The sequence below is a fragment of the Leptonotus elevatus genome, chromosome 1 (assembly GCF_054856555.1).
Source record: "Leptonotus elevatus isolate MCC_2025b chromosome 1, RoL_Lele_1.0, whole genome shotgun sequence".
Taxonomy (NCBI): Eukaryota; Metazoa; Chordata; class Actinopteri; order Syngnathiformes; family Syngnathidae; genus Leptonotus; species Leptonotus elevatus.
Genome location: NC_141239.1, coordinates 31,645,602 through 31,665,013, shown reverse-complemented (window position 1 = coordinate 31,665,013; position 19,412 = coordinate 31,645,602). Strand labels below are relative to the sequence as shown.

General features: G+C 41.0%; 2 protein-coding genes across 2 annotated transcripts; one reads left to right on the top strand and one right to left on the bottom strand.

Moving 5' to 3' along the window:
* Positions 1–6,029: 6,029 nt before the first annotated feature.
* aimp2 (aminoacyl tRNA synthetase complex interacting multifunctional protein 2) lies at positions 6,030–8,906 on the top strand. Its single transcript, XM_086092179.1, has 4 exons — positions 6,030–6,294; positions 7,654–7,878; positions 7,945–8,179; positions 8,264–8,906. Exons 1-4 carry the CDS (start codon positions 6,172–6,174, stop codon positions 8,650–8,652), a joined length of 972 nt encoding a protein of 323 aa, XP_085948305.1. The 5' UTR covers positions 6,030–6,171; the 3' UTR covers positions 8,653–8,906.
* A 777-nt stretch (positions 8,907–9,683) lies between these two features.
* On the bottom strand, positions 9,684–16,861 carry zbedx (zinc finger BED-type containing X). Its single transcript, XM_086092171.1, has 3 exons — positions 16,487–16,861; positions 13,210–14,550; positions 9,684–12,026 (listed from the first exon to the last, which is right to left on the bottom strand). The coding sequence occupies exons 1-3, from the start codon at positions 16,676–16,678 to the stop codon at positions 11,658–11,660; spliced, it is 1,902 nt and encodes a 633-aa protein (XP_085948297.1). The 5' UTR covers positions 16,679–16,861; the 3' UTR covers positions 9,684–11,657.
* Positions 16,862–19,412: the final 2,551 nt, after the last annotated feature.

Below are 19,412 nucleotides of genomic sequence, written 5' to 3'. Positions count from 1 at the left end.
CTATTTTTAGTTTTATTATTAGTTTAACATTTTTCCCCACTTTTGTTAACAAAAGTTTAAAAAATTAACTATAAAAAACATTTAGTGTACATTTAGAACAGATATAAAATCTGTGATTAATCGTGAGTTAACTAGTGAAGTCATGCGATTAATTACAATTAAAAAATTGAACCACCTCTGAAGCCCCAAATTTTTAATAAACTTTTCCTTTCTTTTCTTTTTAAATTAATTCACTGCCATTGACGACTATAAAAGTCAAAAATTCATTTGAACTATTTCTATTAGTTTAACATTTTTTGTCACTTTTGTTGACAAGAGTATGAAAACCTAGAATTTTTTTTATTGTACATTTAGAACAGATATATAATTTGTGATTAATCGTTAGTTAACTAGTGAAGTCATGTGATTAATTACGATTAAAAAAATTAACCGCCTGAATCCCCGAATTTTTAATAATCTTTTCTTTTTTTTTAAAAGAATTTATGGCAGTCAATGAGTTCATGTGTTATACCCACACATTGGGGAAAAAGGAAGGATATTTTACACAGCAAAATCACCAGTGTTAGATTAACACAGAGCGTGTTAAATCTAACACTAGAAAAGTGTTTATATGTGTCCTCACCAATGAGTGTAAATCTGACACTTTACAAAGTGTTACTTTTTTCACACGTAAGCAGTGTTACTCCAACACTGTATAGTGTTAAAAATCTACTGGTTAACACTGAGCAGTGTTGAAAGTACTCTACATTAGTATGAGTGTTGGTTAAACATTTAATTCTGCCAAACTACACATAAAAACTCTGGTGTTTAAATAATGATGAATTAATTGCACTAGTGTCAGTGTTAAAATTCAAACTACACTTTACTCTGGTAAGCCCTCAAAGTGCTTTACATTTTGACTACTGATGACACGGCACCAGGAGCTCAAAGGATACTTTGTCATAGTCACACTGGCCTGGGATCAAACCCACGCTCTCAGGGTTGCGAGACAACCACTCTATCACTGCCCAGGCTTAAAGGGGGCACATGAAATGCATGGGGGTTCCAATTATTATGATTACCCTAGAGACAGCATTAACTTGCCCCATATAGTTGGATAAATTCACGTAGCACTGCCGTGCATCCATCCATTGAATGGCGCCCGCTGACAAGTATTACCATTGACAGCAATTACAGTACATACACATACAGTAGACGGCAACGCCGTTGTAGTACATTGACGCTGAAGCCATATTGGATGAGGCAAAGTGAAGCTATTTGTTAAGATGCCTCGTTCACTTTCATCAACAATTGCCACATCCAATATGGCGGATGCGCTGACATATCGCTTTAAATGGGCCACCCGTTTGAACGGTGTCTGCAGCAGAATGAAAAGAAAAAAGGAAAGCAAAATCCGACCTCATTTTAGATACCCAAACGATATGTGGCTCCCGTGGTTACTTTTTTCTAGTGGCTCTTTAGTTGCTGACACGAATGTAGTATGTCCCTCCTCACTTGCCGTACGCCGGTATTGTGCGCCAGCGTCCTCGGAACGCCTTATTTAAAAAAGACGTACATGTTATACAGACATGTCTTGCAATACCAAACCAAAAAACTTGCAGCTTCACTTGAAAAAATGTACATGACTCTCGCACGCCAACATTGACGTATTTGTCGCGTATAAGCCAGCGTACCTAACATTATTTTCAGTTAAGGGCCATCAATCAAACAAAATCACTCCACTGTTTCTTCATATGTTTTAATGTCTTAGAGATAAACAACTCAACATTTGTATTTTAAAACACAAAATTAGCTACTATAAAAAATATAATAATAGAAATTTATATTTTTAGAGATCAACAATCATCTTGGTGGGCGGGCACGGACCCCTATGGCCCGCCCATGGCGACGGGTGTGCCTGCAACAACAACTGGATGTATCGCTATTGAAATGTCGACAGCGCGCTGGAAAATTGGAAGGTTTCTCCTTCATTGGAAATTAGGGTGCGGTCAATTGAACACTCAAGGTAGTGCTATTCAGGTTACACTCCACATTCACCCCAACATTCAAGGACACTTACTGTGACAGTGTAACTTTTTATCCTAACAGTGTTAAGATGACACATATCTGCATATCTGATCCAACACTGGAAATTTAACACTGACCGATTTGCTGTTTAGGTATTGTTTCTTCTAAAGGATCAGCTGTTCACAGAATGAACGAATGAATGATTTATTTTCTTTTTTTACGGATAAGCCTAGTAGACACTTGAAATTATGTCTTGAATCATGTTATTAGTAAAATAAAATAAAATAAAATAAAATAAAATAAAGTGGTGTGCATTTTATTTGATTGGTCTAATCCCCAACCCAATGCGCTGGGTATAAATAACCCAGCATTGACTGACCCTTTAGGACGCAGTGCTGGGTTAGCTATTTGACCTGATATGGGTTACTATAGACCCAGTGTACCAATTATATTACATGCATTTATGTAAATTAGATTTATTTTACGTTTGACGACTGGCCACAATTGCTCATCCAATTTTTAATGCTCCAGTGTGTCACTTGCTGTGATCCACTTTTTATCTACACGCCTCACCTTAAATATTCTTTGTGTGTAAGAGTGAGCTGGTCTGAATAGGCCGCATGCGGGATGGCCTGCTTATCTGCTTAGGTCATCAATTATTGATGCGCTCATCACATTGTCTCCAAAAAGAAAAGAAAAAAGTCATATCAAGAAAGGTGGGCCAAGCTCATCTTACTTATTAAGGCCGTTTAAAAGTTTAATGTGCGTCCCATCTTCAAGTGTTATCAAACAAAGAGGGAAGGGATCCCCGCACACAACTTGCTCTTCGACCACAAACGGCAAAATTCACATTGTGTTACATTTACAAGGATGCCTTTCTGTGACTCTTCCAGTCTCTCTGATGCAATCTTCTGAGGACATATAAACCAGGGGTCTGCCAACTGCGGCTCAAGAAAAAGCATTTCATTTAAATGTAAACAATTTCCTTCCTCGTCGATGTGCACCTTGCGCCGAGATTTACTGAGCTATTCGAACCATGGATAAATTCAAGAAAAGAAAATAATTCTGGAGAAAACATGTCATGCTACTCGCTACATGAACTAGATTAAAAACAAACATGACTCAGGCCTCACAGATGACAGTTTACAAACGTGTGTGGAAATCAAGGAAACAGCTACAGCCTGATGTGCCGACACTGTATGCTCATTAACCAGGTGAATATTTTGAATGGCTATTATTTTGCAAATATACCGTATATTTTACATTCTTAATAAAGTCAAATAGTGCTTTCTAATTCGAGTCGACAGCTGCATGATCCACACACGACAAAATGACACAATTACATCAGACTCTCCCTTTAAGCTCACCTGGAAAGGTCATATAGTACATTTTAGTTTCATGTGGAAATTTCACCCAACAGCCCAACTTTTTGTGAGTACTGTATATTGAATCCTTTCCAGGCTTTGCAATGACGGTGGTTGCCATCCTATACGTCGTGAAAGATTGAAGCGGCTGTGTGACTGAATGTCTTTGTGGGCCCCGCACAGGAAGGCCATTCATTATGTACGAGACCACAGCCCGGCCTGCCGATACGACAACTCCTGACCATCTATTGAATGAATGACAGTCATGTGCATATATGACATATTTACAACACAGTAGAAGGACAGACGGATTATGTAGCTTGTAAATGGGCCTTTTGGGGGATTGTTTTCTTTTTTTACTTTTAACACTGAATTTTGATTGGTATTTATAAAATGCATGTTGGTTGATGACATCATATACTTTTTTCTTTGTAGTATTCCTCCTATTTTGAATTCCTACCATTTTGCCCCTCCTAAGTAGAGTTGTATACACTGCTACATCACTATGAATATGAATATCATAGAAAATATCATTTGTTTCTTCAGTTAAATTCAAAAAGTGAAACTCGTCAAATTCAAGTTTTTCATTTTCACCTTAAAAGGCTTACCTTAACCAGAAACCATGTTACAAATGTCGCAAAAGGTCACAAATGAAAATTTGCGAATAACCGAACTACAAAGTAGTGAGGGGGCACTGTTTTACAAAATACACATTTAGGACACAAGTACACAGAGTCTTTAAGGCATTAAAAACACAATAAAGAATGCATTATTAAATGGATACCTTTCTGATTGTGTCCATCAAAAATGAGCATGATTAACTTTTTGGCATTCAATATTTGCATCATTCAGAAAATGTTAAGAACTTTCCTCATTCCAAAATTTGCCGCTTTTCCCACAATTCTATATTTCCCCACACATATACAAATAAAGTGAATGAGATATCTACCGAAGAAGAAGAAAAAGACGTAGTCAATCTTTCCCATTCAGAACCACACGGGAACTATTTTATACATTACAATAACTCCCATATTTCCAAAAATTACACTCACAGCCAAATTTCGAGTTAGTTTCATGTTTGCATTTCAAACTTTTCCTCCTCTTTCCATATGCATGCCTTAAATGGTTCAAAGCATTTCCACTTCAAAATATGAATTAATTCAAAATCAAACACAATCAGGATGTCATAAGAACAATTTAAAATTCTCCATTTTCTCAATAAAAGTCTAAAATAAAGAGACAATGTGCCCTTAATTATTTCAATATTGATTTTCATGGTTTCAATATCATTGCACTAAATATTGAGCGAGGGATATTGACAACTGTTAAAACTGTTTGACAAGCTTAAGGCTTCCTTACTAGACCGACCACGCAAGCTAGCCACCGGCAGCATATGCACCAGTGTAACTTGCTTTATTCATCATTAATTGTTCGCACGTGTCTTTGAGATAGCAAACCAACAGGCTCGTTACCCAGAATCAACATGACACACTTCATCAGTGTCTTACGTACGCAAGCTTTTAACAAGGCCCACGTCGCCTCAATCGTCCACCTTTGTGACCCGGCGGGCCTTCACAAAGTCTGTATTCCTTGTTCCTGCATCATTTAAAGCTCCTGCTCGTCACTGTCAGGTTTCAGCAGTCCTCAAGTTTCACGTGCGAGCATTATGTGCCAGAGAGTGGATGTAGCTCAGGTGTAAAGCAGTGACGGGAGGCCACCACAAGGGGCCATGTCAATGTAGACGACTAGGCCAAGTGGAGGCCTCTTGAATTGCTTCCTGGTGCAGGATTGTGTTGCCGTGTCTGATCAGGTCAAAAGACCACTCGTGATTGAAACGTTAGCCTCGCACAGACTTATTGTAAAACTGCTTTGTTGATCTACAAGACATCACTCAGTGGTCAAGGCTAGCAAGATGAGAACTGCTGGTCTAACCTAACCACTATCAGAAGCACCTGACCTACATTTAAAAATTGACGTATATTTGTTCCATGAAACTGTATTAATTTATTCCCAATAATTTATTGTCTTCAGTTGGTAGCATTTCTCTTAGCTGCACTCCTTTCAGGACATTAATGTGGAGGATGGATTTTTGTTGTTGTTGCCCAATCAGATTTCATCCATCATGTGCTGCCATGTCAATCTAATCTGCCCAGTGCCTTCACAGCCAGTAGTGGATCTATCTAGCCATCCATCTATCTATCTATCTATCTATCTATCTATCTATCTATCCATCCATCCATCCATCCATCTATCTATCTATCTATCTATCTATCTATCTATCTATCTATCTATCTATCTATCTATCTATCTATCTATCTATCTATGCATCTGTCTGTCCGTCCGTCCCTCCCTCCCTCCATCCATCCTTCCATCCATCCATCCATAGTGTGAGTACTTGCTCTCTTAGTCAGACGTCCTCTTTTGACTTGTGACTTCAAACAAAAGTGAAGTGACGTTCGAGCGCCCTCTGTCGTGTATAGAATACATTACCAAATCCAATTTGTAATATGGTACAATCATTTTCGAATTATCGCAGTGTAAAATAAAATTAATGGAAAAATATATATTTAAACGCGTACTATATTCGAACTATTTAATAAAAAATAATAAAGTAACAAAAATAAATATAACGGGATGTGACGTCAGTTGTTCTTTTCGGTCTCTTCCGGTGTGTGGGCTCAGGCTGTTTCCTGCTGGCTGTCAACCTCACGCTTCTTCCATTTCAGACCTACGTCCCCGATTGCTTATTTTTCCGTCTGTTTGTTTGTTTTTGCCGTGTGAAACACTTGTGCCCTCCAGCATGTACCAGGTAAAGCCGATGTGCGGGGGTGACATCAAGGTTGATTTGCCCACCTGCATGTACAAGCTAGCAAATATCCACGCGCGTCCGGGGAACAGCTGCAACTTCGAGCACGCGCTTCAGGTAAACGACAAGTCATTTATTATCAACGAGATTATTTTTACTTCCGCTTTGCTTTCATATACGCCGTCACGTATGTTTTACCTACGTAGTAAATTTAGAGCCAGCCCTGCCAGTTACTTGCGGTGTGGAGATAGCTTTCGGGCTGCTGATGCAAGTCACGTTTACTTTCACCGCCGTCTTCAAAATGGTTCTCATCAGCACGTAATATTAATTAGAAGCAAGCATCTCGTTGAAGGTTCTTTTGCAGCCGCCTTGCTTAAACAAAAAACACTAACGTCTCGAGTCTCGACTTTAAACACTTAATTTTAAAGTTCAATTCATTTTGTGACCAATTTAACGTCTAATTTCTGCTTTGAAATGAATTGAAATCCCATGAATCCTTTCCAGACAGCCCCAAAACATTGGTTTGATTAAGATTTTTTTTTTATTGAATGAAAATGTAATAATGGATAGGGCCTTGCAATTTATCGAAATTCAATTACAATTATTCACTCCACAATTACAAAATCAGCATAATCGTAAAAAAAGACAATTTTTTTGTGTACATTTATACATTTGCACCATTATTACATTTTATAATAACTAATTTAATAATATTTGTTTTCATTCAAAAGGAACTTACATAATTCTAGTGTTTAAAATAATTTTATTTGTCTTAATATTTATATATTAAAAAAAAATAATCAGTTTTTAACATTTTCTTGTTTTGTACCCCCCAAAAAATCAACGATCGTCCGACTGCACAGTGCACATGCTGCACCCCAACTTCAAGTTTTTTTCCAACATAAATAAATATATATTATTATAAATTCTGTTTGATCCAAAAGTAACTTACATAATTATAGTGTTTATATATTTCGATTATTGCCAAAATAATTGTGATTACTAGTCTTTCCGTAATCGAGCAGTTCTACTAATAGAGAATGTAAAGAAATAAACTGGTTTCATAAAGTGCTACTACTGTAGTAGTGACATGTTGGATGTTTGCCTTTAAGGAGTAGAGTTAGAGCTGGAGTCATTGGCGTTTGAGCGTTGAGAAAAGTACCATATAATTTTGATTTGTATTTTGTGTTGGTCAGCGGCACGGTGAGTGAGTGGATAGTTAGTGGTCGGTCACAGTTCTGAGATTCGGGGGTTTGAATCTCAGCGTTTGTGTGTGGGGTTTGCATGTTCTCTTTGCGCTTGCTTTGGTTTTTCTCAGTGTGCTCCTGCTGCCTCTCACCTTCCAAAAACATGCTTCTTAAATGTGCGTGTGATTTGTTTGACGATATGCGCTCTTTGATTGGATGGCGACCAGTCCAGGGTGTATCTCGCCTCTCTCAAATTTAAGTTGCGGGAATTATTATTTCCTGTATGCAGAATGGCGAGGTGGACCCGGCTGTCAGAGCCCTGGAGGCCCGTCAGGACGAGATCATGCGCAAACTCTACGAGCTGAAGGCGGCCGTGGAGGGCCTGGCCAAGACGGTGACCACGCCAGACGCAGACGCAGACATGGACCTGACAGTCAGCGGCAGCCTCTCGTCCCAAAGCTCCAGCTCTGCCGCCTTCCGGGGCGCGGCCGACCTAGACACGCTACTGGGAAAGGTAGGACGTTTGAAATGAGATATCTTGTTAAACGTGTATTAAATTGAAGTCACCTCCTCCCTCAAGGACCTCGGCGCTCTCCGTGACATCGTCATCAACGCCAACCCGGCGCAGCCCCCGCTCACCCTCCTGGTTCTCCACAACCTGCTGTGCCAGCGCTATCGGGTGCTCTCCACCGTCCACGTCCACTCGTCGGTCAGCGGCGTGCCACCTCAGCTCCTCTCCTGCCTCGGCCCGCGCCATCCCGACAGCTACGCCCGACATCTCTTCCAGCTAGGCTTCACCCTCATATGGAAAGACGGTAAGGCGCCCCTGGAGAGGTCAAACGTGTAAACTCAGTTGAGGCAAAGTGTGTAACCGCCAGATGTCCTATTTCCCTCCGCAGTCCCCAAACTGCAGATGAAGTTCAGCGTTCAGAACATGTGCCCCATTGAAGGCGAGGCTAACGTGGCTCGCTTCCTCTTCAAGCTGCTTGCGCCGTACCCGTCCGATGCCGCGTCGGCCACCCTGGTGGACAGCTGGGTGGACACGGCCTTCCTCCAGCTGGCCGAAGGCGGCGCCAAAGAGCGCGCCGCCGTCCTGCGCGCTCTCAACTCGGCCCTGGGTCGCGGACCCTGGCTGGCCGGGCGCGACGTCTCCCTGGCCGACGTGGCGTGCTACTGCTGCTTGCTGCTCGCCGGCCCCGCCTCCTCGTTGCCCGCCAACGTCCAGCGTTGGCTGGAGTCCTGCGAAAACCTGGGCCACTTCGGCCCCGCCAAGGTACTCCTACAGTGACCCCGGCCTCTGGCGAGGAGGACAAAGTGAGAGAAAATGGGCCAGCCATGTCAGGAACACCTTCTCATGCTTACCTCTTGAATAAAATCACTCTCCTGACAGTGAGGCACACGTTGGTCTCTTTCTGCCATGCTGCTTTTGTATAACAGATTCGAAAAGGGAGGAAGCACGAGAGGACTGTGAGGACAAGGATGTGCAAACACCTTTTACCCACTTTGTGCCTACAAAATAAATGCCACTTGGGAAAAAAAAAAGGTTGTGTGGTCACGTGGTATTACTAGTTGTTCTCAAAGGTAGCGACACACTGATTATCGGCGCCAGTGTTTGGTAGGGTTGTGCAGATCGATCCAAGTATCGATACTAAAGTAAATATTGTATTGATACCAATGAGCTAGTGTCGATCCTTTACATTTATGTATTTGTTTTACTAGTTACAATTTTATTTTTCATTTATATTTTGAATAAAATATTGATACTGAAGGTGTCCAATGGTACGATGTCATCAGAATGGCGGCCTGTACATTTTGCTACCTGAATCTCAAGTGGGAATGATCCTTTTAATACCACAATTATCGAAACCAACAATACTCTACTGAAGAGCCAATAGGCTTTGACAATAAGATGGCGTGGTAGGTACTACGATACAATGAAGCATAAAATGTATGTCATCCAAATTTTGCATTATCATCTTTGGCAAACCAGCTGTGCTAATGTGCGAGTATATAATGTATGCGATGAAACAGGAAGAGATTTCCTACTCTTGGGATTAGGCTTTCAGATATGTCACATTGTGAAATACAATCTTGGTTGTTGCTCTCGAGGCCACTACGTGACGAGATGAATGCTCTTGACAGGCGTCGAACACAAAGGCCAGGCAGCACACTTGGGAGCAAAGCGTACGGGAATTCTGCTGTTTGTTTTCTCACAAAGACACACAGCATTAAAAATGTGACTTACTATCTGCTGATGTAGGCAGCGCATGCTAATGCAACATTTTTGTTGTCCAAAGGGCAAAGAGAGGACATTAAATGATCTTTTGTCTGATCCCTGTATTTTATAAAACATACACGATATTCTCATTCAACAGCCATAGGAAGGGGGGGAAAAAAGGGAGTGGCTACTTGTGAAATCCTAATCTCACTGTGTTTTCATCATTGGCTTGATTGTCAATTGAATATTTATATATACATGTTTGATTAGAAAAGGCTTGAATCACATTTTACATTGATCAGGAAGACCGTATTTCCTCAGATAGTGCTCACTTTTTGTTGACGCTATTGTGGAATGGTGCCGTGTGTTCGCTATGGAGTGATGTGGAGAGGACAACGACAACGCTTGACATGATCACTCCATCATGTTGTGTGCTTTGTCAGAGGAGCTACATGACTTGCCGTTTCGCCGCATTTCCCTTTTTTTTGTTTTAAATTGCAGTTTCACGTGCCAGATAGCGTTTCCCTAAAAATAATAATACAAAAAATATTTAATGAAAGATGTTGTTTACCAACTGATTTGAATGACATTGCGTTCAATCTATTTTGATAATCAATTGTTAAGAGACCTTGTTTAAAGGGGAAGGCAACCTTAAAAGGAACCCCGACTGGCATGACAAGTTTGCTCTCGTCTATGTTAGTAACATAACTATGATATTCAGTTTTCAAACACTATTTCCAGTTTAATGCGTTTTGTAGAAACTTGATTTGGACGCCGCAACGCATCCAGTGCGTAGTAACGTAGAATGGCGGCTGGCTCTCTGCCGAGCAATGTGAAATTGAAGAAAGCAAGGTAAGCCTCCGTAGCGTTCCTAAAGGGACGATCAAAACTCTTGAATGCGTCTGGTGAATAACGAGAGCACAGCGCGAGGGACGGTGACGCTCCCGATCGCATCTTGTTTCTTTTTGCTTTCTTTGTAGGCATTTTACACACACCGCCATTTTACGTCACTATGCACTGAATGCTTTGCGACGTAAATAACAATGGCGGCGTACGTCCAAATAAAGTTTCTACAAAATGTATTAAACTGGAAATGATTTTTGAAAAATGAATCTCATAGTTATGTTAGTAACAACCAAATAAATAATATAGAGCAAACTTGTCATGACAGTCGGGAATCATTTTAAACATTTCTTGACAATATGTTGTATGTGACCTCACTATTTGTGGAATATGAGATACGCAGCAAAATCCAGCTGTTTTATCCATCTCCGGGGGCTGCCATTTTGCCACTTGCTGTCAACTTAAGATGATATCATAGTTGCTCAGCTCAGGTAACGACCAATAACAGCTCACCTGTTTTCTGAAGCGATGCTGTGATTGGTTGTACCTGAGACCTGAAAAACTGTGATGTCATTTTCACTTGACAGCAAGTGGCAAAATGGCTGCCATCCAACCAACAATTTCCTGAACCGCTTATTCCTCACAAGGGTCGCGGAGGGTGCTGGAGCCTATCCCAGCTGGCTTCAGGCAGTAGGCAGGGTTGCTAACCAATCGCTGGACAATGGCCGCCATCTAATATTGATAAAAACTGCTGGATTTTGCTGCTGAACTCATATTCCACTAACACAATATTAGCCAAAATACTGTAATTAGACAAGTGGGGCTGCATAGAACATATTACTGTCAATATTTTTTTTGAGGGGGGGTTAACCTCCCCCCTTTAACTTAAAATGATCCAAATCCTCCAATTCCAGCCTCTCAACAGTTAATATTAGATTTATTTAGTCCTCCATGAAAGCAGACTGATTATCTTTGTGTTGAATAAAAATAAGACACTGGCAAACATATTTTACTCTGGAAAACAATGATCAACATTTTTGCCCATTTCCCTAAATGTTACCAAATTAAATCATTATAGTGATTATTGATATGAATAATCGTTAGTCGCTGCCCTACTTTCAATATTCCACCAATGCCATTGCGACCTCCCGCCCAACTAAAGAGCCACTACATGAGGAAGTACGGTATGTTGTGATGAGGATTGTTTTTGAACACCATCAATGCAAACGCGTTCAGCTGTTGAGCACAGAGCACACGTTGATGTTGTATCTCAGCAGCTGAATGCGTTCAAAGTAGTCGTCGGTCAGAAAGTTTCTTTGCGAGGTGGCCAGGTTGCCTTTCTGGCTGAAGAGCCTCTGGATGGGCGCGGTGGACGGCAAGGTCGTGTTGTACTTGAGGAACAGCTGCTTCACCCTGGGGAAGTCCTGCAAGCACTCCAGGCTCTTGCCGGTTCCTTCCACGTACTTGCGGATCTCCTCGGTGACACCGCGCTCCTGGATGCCAGCCGTGAGCTTGGCCGAGCCGTAGCTGAAGAAGTCGTCTTCGGATTTGATGGTGATGTTTTGGCTGGTGGTGATCTCGATCAAGTCGCAGGGGTCCACCTGGGAGTAGTGTTTATTTGATCAGCCTTTTTTTTTTTGTCCAGTTTCAATCACGCGTGTTAGTTTTTAACATAGTCAACCTTGTCCCGTTTTTATTTAGTCGACAATAAATCTAGCATTTTTGTCTTTATTTTAGTGAAAGAAAACGGAATTTTATTTGTCAATAAAAAACGTCAACATTTTAGTCTAGTCATTTTTTCAGATTTGTCAGCAGATAATGTTGAACATTTCAGATCTAAAACGATTTCACATAAACTTTTTGATGACTTGACACACAATTATAAGTGGCTACAATGACTCCATGCTATGAGCTAGTCGGATAATCAGTCGGATTAACATTATTGTTGGAACGTTATAGCCGTTGGATTAATGTTACATTAAAGTTATAAGTGACTTCTTTTTTTGGTAACCTTTCACCGTAAATCCACTTCCGGTCTGTCCCATGTGTTTGTGCATGTTGCACTCGCTAGCTGCAGATTTGAAAGGGTGTAACGATATCCAAACATCACGATACGATAACTATCACAATATGAACCTCATCACAATATTGTGGGAATGTTGGAGATATAAAAAAGCCCACGATAATGTGTAAAAACTCACAATATTGTAAAAATATATATATATATATAACTCATTCACTCGCAGCCATTTCACTGAAGCAGCCCCCTTTGCTCCTGGCTGTTTTAGTGGATTTTGACTGATTTTGCAAGGCCCACAGAATATTGTGTTCCGTTGCTAAAAAAGCATGGAACCTACAAAAAGAAACATTAGAGTCTTCTTTCATCAGGAAAAGTATATTTTCCATCTGTTTCTATAAGTTTTCGTCATTATTCACAAATCTCTTTAAAACATTGAGGAAACATAGCTCTGGTTGATCTCGTATACTCCGCTTCCACCTGCTGGCCGTTTTTGTAATAATTACCATTGCTTCATGCATTCTCTTCAGTTCAGAGGCTGCATCAAAGCCTTCTGTATGCTCTAGTATAAAAAAAAACATAATAAAAAACATATAAATACGTCTTTTGGAGCATGGTCATATTTAAAATAGAATATATTTATACGTTGTTGGGAGCAAATGAGTTAATGAGGGTTTTAGTACAATCTAGTCTAGTCCAAATTTAAAAATGTGTGTTGACAAAATTGTTTTTGTTTAGTATTCGTTAACGACATTAACACCTACTACCTGTGAGGCCTCGGTGGCCAGCAGGGAGCACATCTCCTCCCGCTCGGAGGCGGCCAGCCACCACAGGCGGAACTGGGGAGTGGTGGCCGTGGCGAACTTGGCCTCGTCGCTGGTGAACAACTCGCGGAAGCGCACTTCGATGGCGCTCACCATGGCCACGATGACGTCGCCAAAGTACTTGGCGGAATCCTTGTGCTCGTTCAGCTTGTTTTTCAGACTGAGGACGGTCGGGATGACCAGGCCCAGGTAGCATTTCTGTTCGGCTTGGAAAAGCTCCAGCGCGAACGCCAGCGGGTGGAACACGGTGACGTATTCCTTGAGGAAGTCCATCTCCTCGGGCTGCAGGCGGCCAACGTCCAGGCGGGCCGACAGCTCCGTCAGCTCCCGTTCTGTGAGGGAGACGATCTTCTGCAGGGCGCAGTACTCCACGTTCCAGCGGATGACGGCCGGGACGAACAAGGCCATCTTCTTGATCTCCTCCGCCGCTTCCATGCCGACCTGAAGGTGGTGGCATTTGGTCCAAATGGAGTAGACCTTGGACATTGTGCTGTAATACAGCTGGCACATGGGTCCCTGCGACACGGCGCGCCAAAAGTCCTCCGTGACTATCTGCTCTAAGGTGTGCGAGGCGCAACGTTGGATGGTGGGCAGGAACAGGAGCATGTCCTGCTCCGGCTCGCCCTCCAGCACGGCGCAGACGTTTTCAAAAACGCCGACGTCGTCGCCGCAATCCGTGCCGTCCAGCGCAAACTCTTTGAAGACGTTGACAAAGGGGCTGGCGTTGTCAGTGACGGTGGTCTGAACTTTACTTTCGATGCCGTACGCCACGTGGATGTCGTGTATCCTGGCGGCCACCGAGTCGTACGTGAGCCGGCCCTGCATCCTGGCGAAGCCCAGAGCCGCCGACTTGCGCTCCAGCGAGCCGCTGTCGATCCAGTGGCACGTCATGCCGAAGAAGCTGCCGCTGCCGAGGGTCCACAAGTCGGCCGTGGTGCACACGTACTGGACGCCGGCGAGCTTGGCGATCAGCTCCTCGCGCATCCCGGTGAAGCTGACGATCACCTTGGAGAACAAGGTCCCACTGTCCATGGGGTGGAGACCCTCGGTCAGGCCCACGATCAGCTTCTTGAAGCCGGGCTGCTCCAGCACATGAAAAGGCTGGCAGTCCTCCACGATGTAGTTGAAGATGAGGTCGTCGATCTTCTCTTGCGTCACACATTTGGAGAGGATCTCCGCTTTGATCTTTTTCAGTTGACCGTGGCTACTTTCCTCGCCGTTGTAGTCCTCCTTCTTCCTCCCTCGCTTTGGATCGGGCCTGGCGTCACATCCTACATGTGCTCTCTGAAAGACATCATAGTTTAAAGCTTTGGGTATGTTCCTTCAACTCGATGTTGACATGACACCACCACTAGGCGGGATTGGACATTTGCTACCTACACCTTTGTATGAATTTACCAAACCGAATCCACCCTATAGAAACCATTAATACTAAACAAAAAAAATAAAATAATACAGTGAACCCCCACATATTTGCATTTCTGCCGTGACAATTTTGGGGGGGGGGGGGGGGGGGGGAACTTAGCTACCTTTTTATGACATTTTGTTGCCAAAGAACTATGTTGTATTGAGTTGAGGAGCTTCAAGTAGCGCTTTGTCACCATCTTATGGCATCTATAGGCAATTATAAACCTTTTTAGAGGGGTGCCAATTAATTGTGGATTTTGGCTATTTGTGGCAGCGTTTTATACCAATCCACCGCAAATAGTGGACGGTCTAATATTAACTGTGGCCTGGGGGTCACCATGTGACTGTGTCAGGTCACCTAACCAGGCCACCAGTACAATTTTTATAAATAAATGTAATTAAATCTGCATATTGTTGGGGGTTTTTTCATAGTAATATTAATAACTAATATTCAAAATTCTAAGTTTTATCCGCTTAAAGTGGAAAGTCAACCTTAAACATTTATTGACAATAATATGTTATATGTGACCTCACTAGTCCAAACATGACATTCTGATTAATATTACATTTGTGGAATAAGAGTTATGAACCAAAATCCAGGCATTTTTATCCATCTCAGGGGGCGGCCATTTTGTCACTTGCTGTCAACAGAAGATGACATCAATGTTGCTCAGGACGACCAATCCCAGCTCATCTGTTTTCTGAAGCTACGCTATAATTGGTTGTTACCTGAGACCTGAGCAACTGCGAACATCTTCAGTCGACAGCAAGTGGCAAAATGGCCGCCCCCTGAGATGGATAAAAACAGCTGGATTTTGCTGCTTAACTCATATTCCACTAAGGCAATATTAACCAGAATACCATATTTAGACCATTGGGGTGGCATAGAAAATATTATTGTCAAAAAATAAAAGGAAAAAAAGGTTGACTTCCCCTTTAAATGGATCAATCATCTGTGCTCTTTTTACTCCCACTGTGCAAATTAGATCGCCCCCAAGACTACACGCTTCTCTACTTCATCCACTGGTAGACAATATATATAATTATGAATTTCATTAAGTATTATTTTAAATCACCATGATCTATATAATGGGGAGTGGGGATATTTATTTAAGCATGAAAAGTGCTATATAAATCTGATGATTATTATTAATTTAATTGTCTTTTCTATATAAAAGTATTTTATAAACAAATACAGAAAATATAAAACATACATTTCATGCAATGTTAAGGGAAAATAACCTTCATGGGAATGTTAAGTTTTGTCCACATTGCACAGCGCGAATGGGCTGTAACAAGTTTTACTGTGAGCAACCAATAAGATGTTGGAAAAATGCAACTTCACTGGCTAGTGAGGACGAATTAGAAATCGGATTGGTGAAAGAAACAATCCCATTGCTAATAGAATTGAAAGTTATGTGGCCAGCAATGCTGCTGATTGTGAAGGCTATGGGAAGATTCCATTGACAAGTCAACACTTATTTAGACTGAAATCTAGTCGGATGAGAACATCTAACATCAACACTCAAGTACTGGAAGCAGTCAGCCAAGAGAAAAAACAACGAAAGAAAATGGAACAAAATAAAAGAATGCATTGGAATACATATTTCAAAAGAGATTGTAAATGTAGGCGAGCGCTTCCGGTACTGATGAGGCCAGTCGAGCAGACCTTGTTGATCCTGACCGCCCACCACTGATAGTTAGCATGCAACCACAGTCGTGATGATTAAATGGACAGTGTTTATTTTCAAACATTAACCTGGCGACGAGTGAAAGCAACGTTTTAAAACTTCATGACGGACGCGCAACTTACGTCCAAGTGCTTCTTTAGGTTTGACGTGGACGTCTTGGACGTGGACAGCAGGTTTACCCTCGGCAGACACAGATTACATTGCACGATGACATTTTTTCCTTGATCTGCCTTGTACGAGAAATGGTGGCGATAACGCCAAGAATGTATGGCCGATTTGGTCTCGCCACAGCTTGCATTGAACTCCAGGTCCATTTGGGAAGCCGCGTGTGAGCGCCAAAACCACTTAAAACACAATATAGGAGTCGTAATCCGATTTAGTAATCGTGATTACACGTAAAAGTAACGACGGGCGACGGAGAAATCCTCATGGAGGAAAAAAAAAAAGGGGGCAGGTCTTTGTTTAGACGGAACCAGGCAGGAGTGGACAATAAGATACGTTCCGCCAATGGCGGCTCGGAGAGGCGACGCGCGTGCGCAGTGTGGGGGGTTCACGTGATGCGAGTCAACAAATCAACTGTAGTGCGCATGCGCAGTCATGTTGCCTTTTCCCAGCCACAGCAGCGAGCTAGCCCCACCTTTTGGAAAATCAAAGGTAATGCAACTTTATTCAACATTTTGATTTTAATTTCCAAGTATTTCGAACGAATCCCGAGCATAAGAAAAGAAGCAAGCAGTGAGCACGTTTATAATTTTAGTGATATTGTGACAGTAATTTAGAAATTACTAAAGCATCTAAGGGAGTTTACTTTCATTCAATGCTTTCCGACCTTTATTGACCCAATGCATATAATTTACATGAGAAAAATCTCACAGCACACCACCCAAAAAAGTCACAAAAAGCGAATACACATGTTAATTATGTACCTGGTGCAGTGGTTGTGAATTTATTTATTTATTTATTTATTTATTTATTTATGTTTGCAAAGTAAGACTAAATGTTAATCAAAAACAAAGCCTGTGAAGTATATTTAATGTTATATTATATGCACTTTATTTATTTATTTATTCATGTTCACATTGTAGGACTAAATGTTAATCAAAAACAAAGCCTGTGAAGTATATTTAATGTTATATTATGCCCAGTTTGAATATTAACTTTGTGCTTCAATTTTCATTTAAAAATATATTGCATATATAAGTTTAATTTGATAAAATACCTAAATAAATGTTTTAAAACAAGCAATTCTTAAAAATGAAATGCAGTACAAATGCACTGAGCAAAAAAAGTTAAATACAACTGAACTGTTCTTTGTTGATTCTTCATACCACTTGAGGTCCCATAGTAATCAGGTTGGGAATCACTAACGAAACAAGGATCCCCAAAGAAGCAGCGACACAAATCAGAAGGCTATACATGGCCATTACTAGGTGCATTCATTGTTCATAATTCATAAATAATGCAGTTTGCAGGTGTACTTCGTAGGGTTCAATGCATGCACAATTGCACATGCCTTTTCTCTGTTTCTGGGATATTTTGTTTATAAACAGATATTGCTTGGGATGGGGGAGGGTGGGTAATCACAATGAGCATTTGTGATGAATGGTCTGTTAGGTGGAGACATGCTTCCTCCCAACCAGCATGCTGCCTTTTAATGGGCGGTCCCAAAGGGACTTATTGGTGATTTTGGTATCCACGGTGATTAGTTCCTGCAGCAGCTGCCACAAGTCTTCCCATGATACAAGAGATGCATCACAAATTTTGCTTCACCAAGATAATAATGCTCACATTGCTCAGGTTTGATGATTATGTAGTTTAATTTAACACTTGATGTATTGTTGTGGTTGTAGTTTGCAGTGGCCAAAAAATGACAGGCATGATTTCTTATTATTGTAACATCTGATTGCACATTTAGTACAGCATGTGACAAACAAATCATGTTATTCCAATTCCATTATTGATATTTCTTGTCGAGCCGATTCCTGGTTGATTCTCTTATCAATTGTCATTGGGTGATCAAATAAAATAATACAATTGATATATTATGTTTGATTTTATATATTATATGATCTGAATCATCTGATAATACAGAAGATGTTCTCTTGGAAGTATTCCCACACTTAGATGAAATTATCTTTTCATATAGCCAAATTTTAGATTGCTTCTGCCTTGACACCATGTCGAGAAAGTTCAGAATCAGAACCAAAATGCATTTCTGGCGCATGACGTCATTCATTTGCGTAAGAGGAATCGATACGCAGCATTGTCAGGCAAGCAAACAAATTATTCAGATCCTAGGAATCAAATTATAATTATTGTCTTGGAATACAAGTGACACAACTCACCAGTTTTTTTCAAATCAATTTTATGCTGTGATTGACTTTGAGTGCTATAAGACAAAGTGAATTATACTTTGTGTATTTAAAACAACCATGTAGTCTAGCCTTTCAGTCTGCTAGCTTAATGCTAACGCCAAATAGCATCTGTGTTGTGGTGTTTTAACCTTTTAGGCACCAGGCTGAACACAAGCAGTGCAGCAGAACATGTACAAAAAATATAACAGTACTCACTGTCATATATTCTTGATCCACTGTGTAGAGTGATTAATATTAGTGCTGTATTGATGAGTGAGAGGGGAGTTGAGATGTCTCCAGGACCTCTATGTGGCCAAGGGGAGCACAATGGCCATTCAATTGATAATGTCATGACTAAATATTTTTTATTATATTAAACAATCCACATTATAATATTATGGAGTGCTACTTTTCATCATTAATGTTACAACAATTTTATGTTTTTTCTTCTTTAAAAAAAAAAAACTTTTAAAGAGGCAGTTTTCAATCCCAATCCCTAACTATCATTATTATAGTAAATAAAATAGAGAAACTATTTTGTGTGCAGTTTCCCCCCAAGTTGAGCCAAAATAAAGCTTCATGGACCACTTACTATATATATATATATATATATATATAGATAGATAGATATGTATATATACAGTGGAACCTCGGAGTTTGAACGTCTCGGAACTCGTACAATTCGGACTTCAGC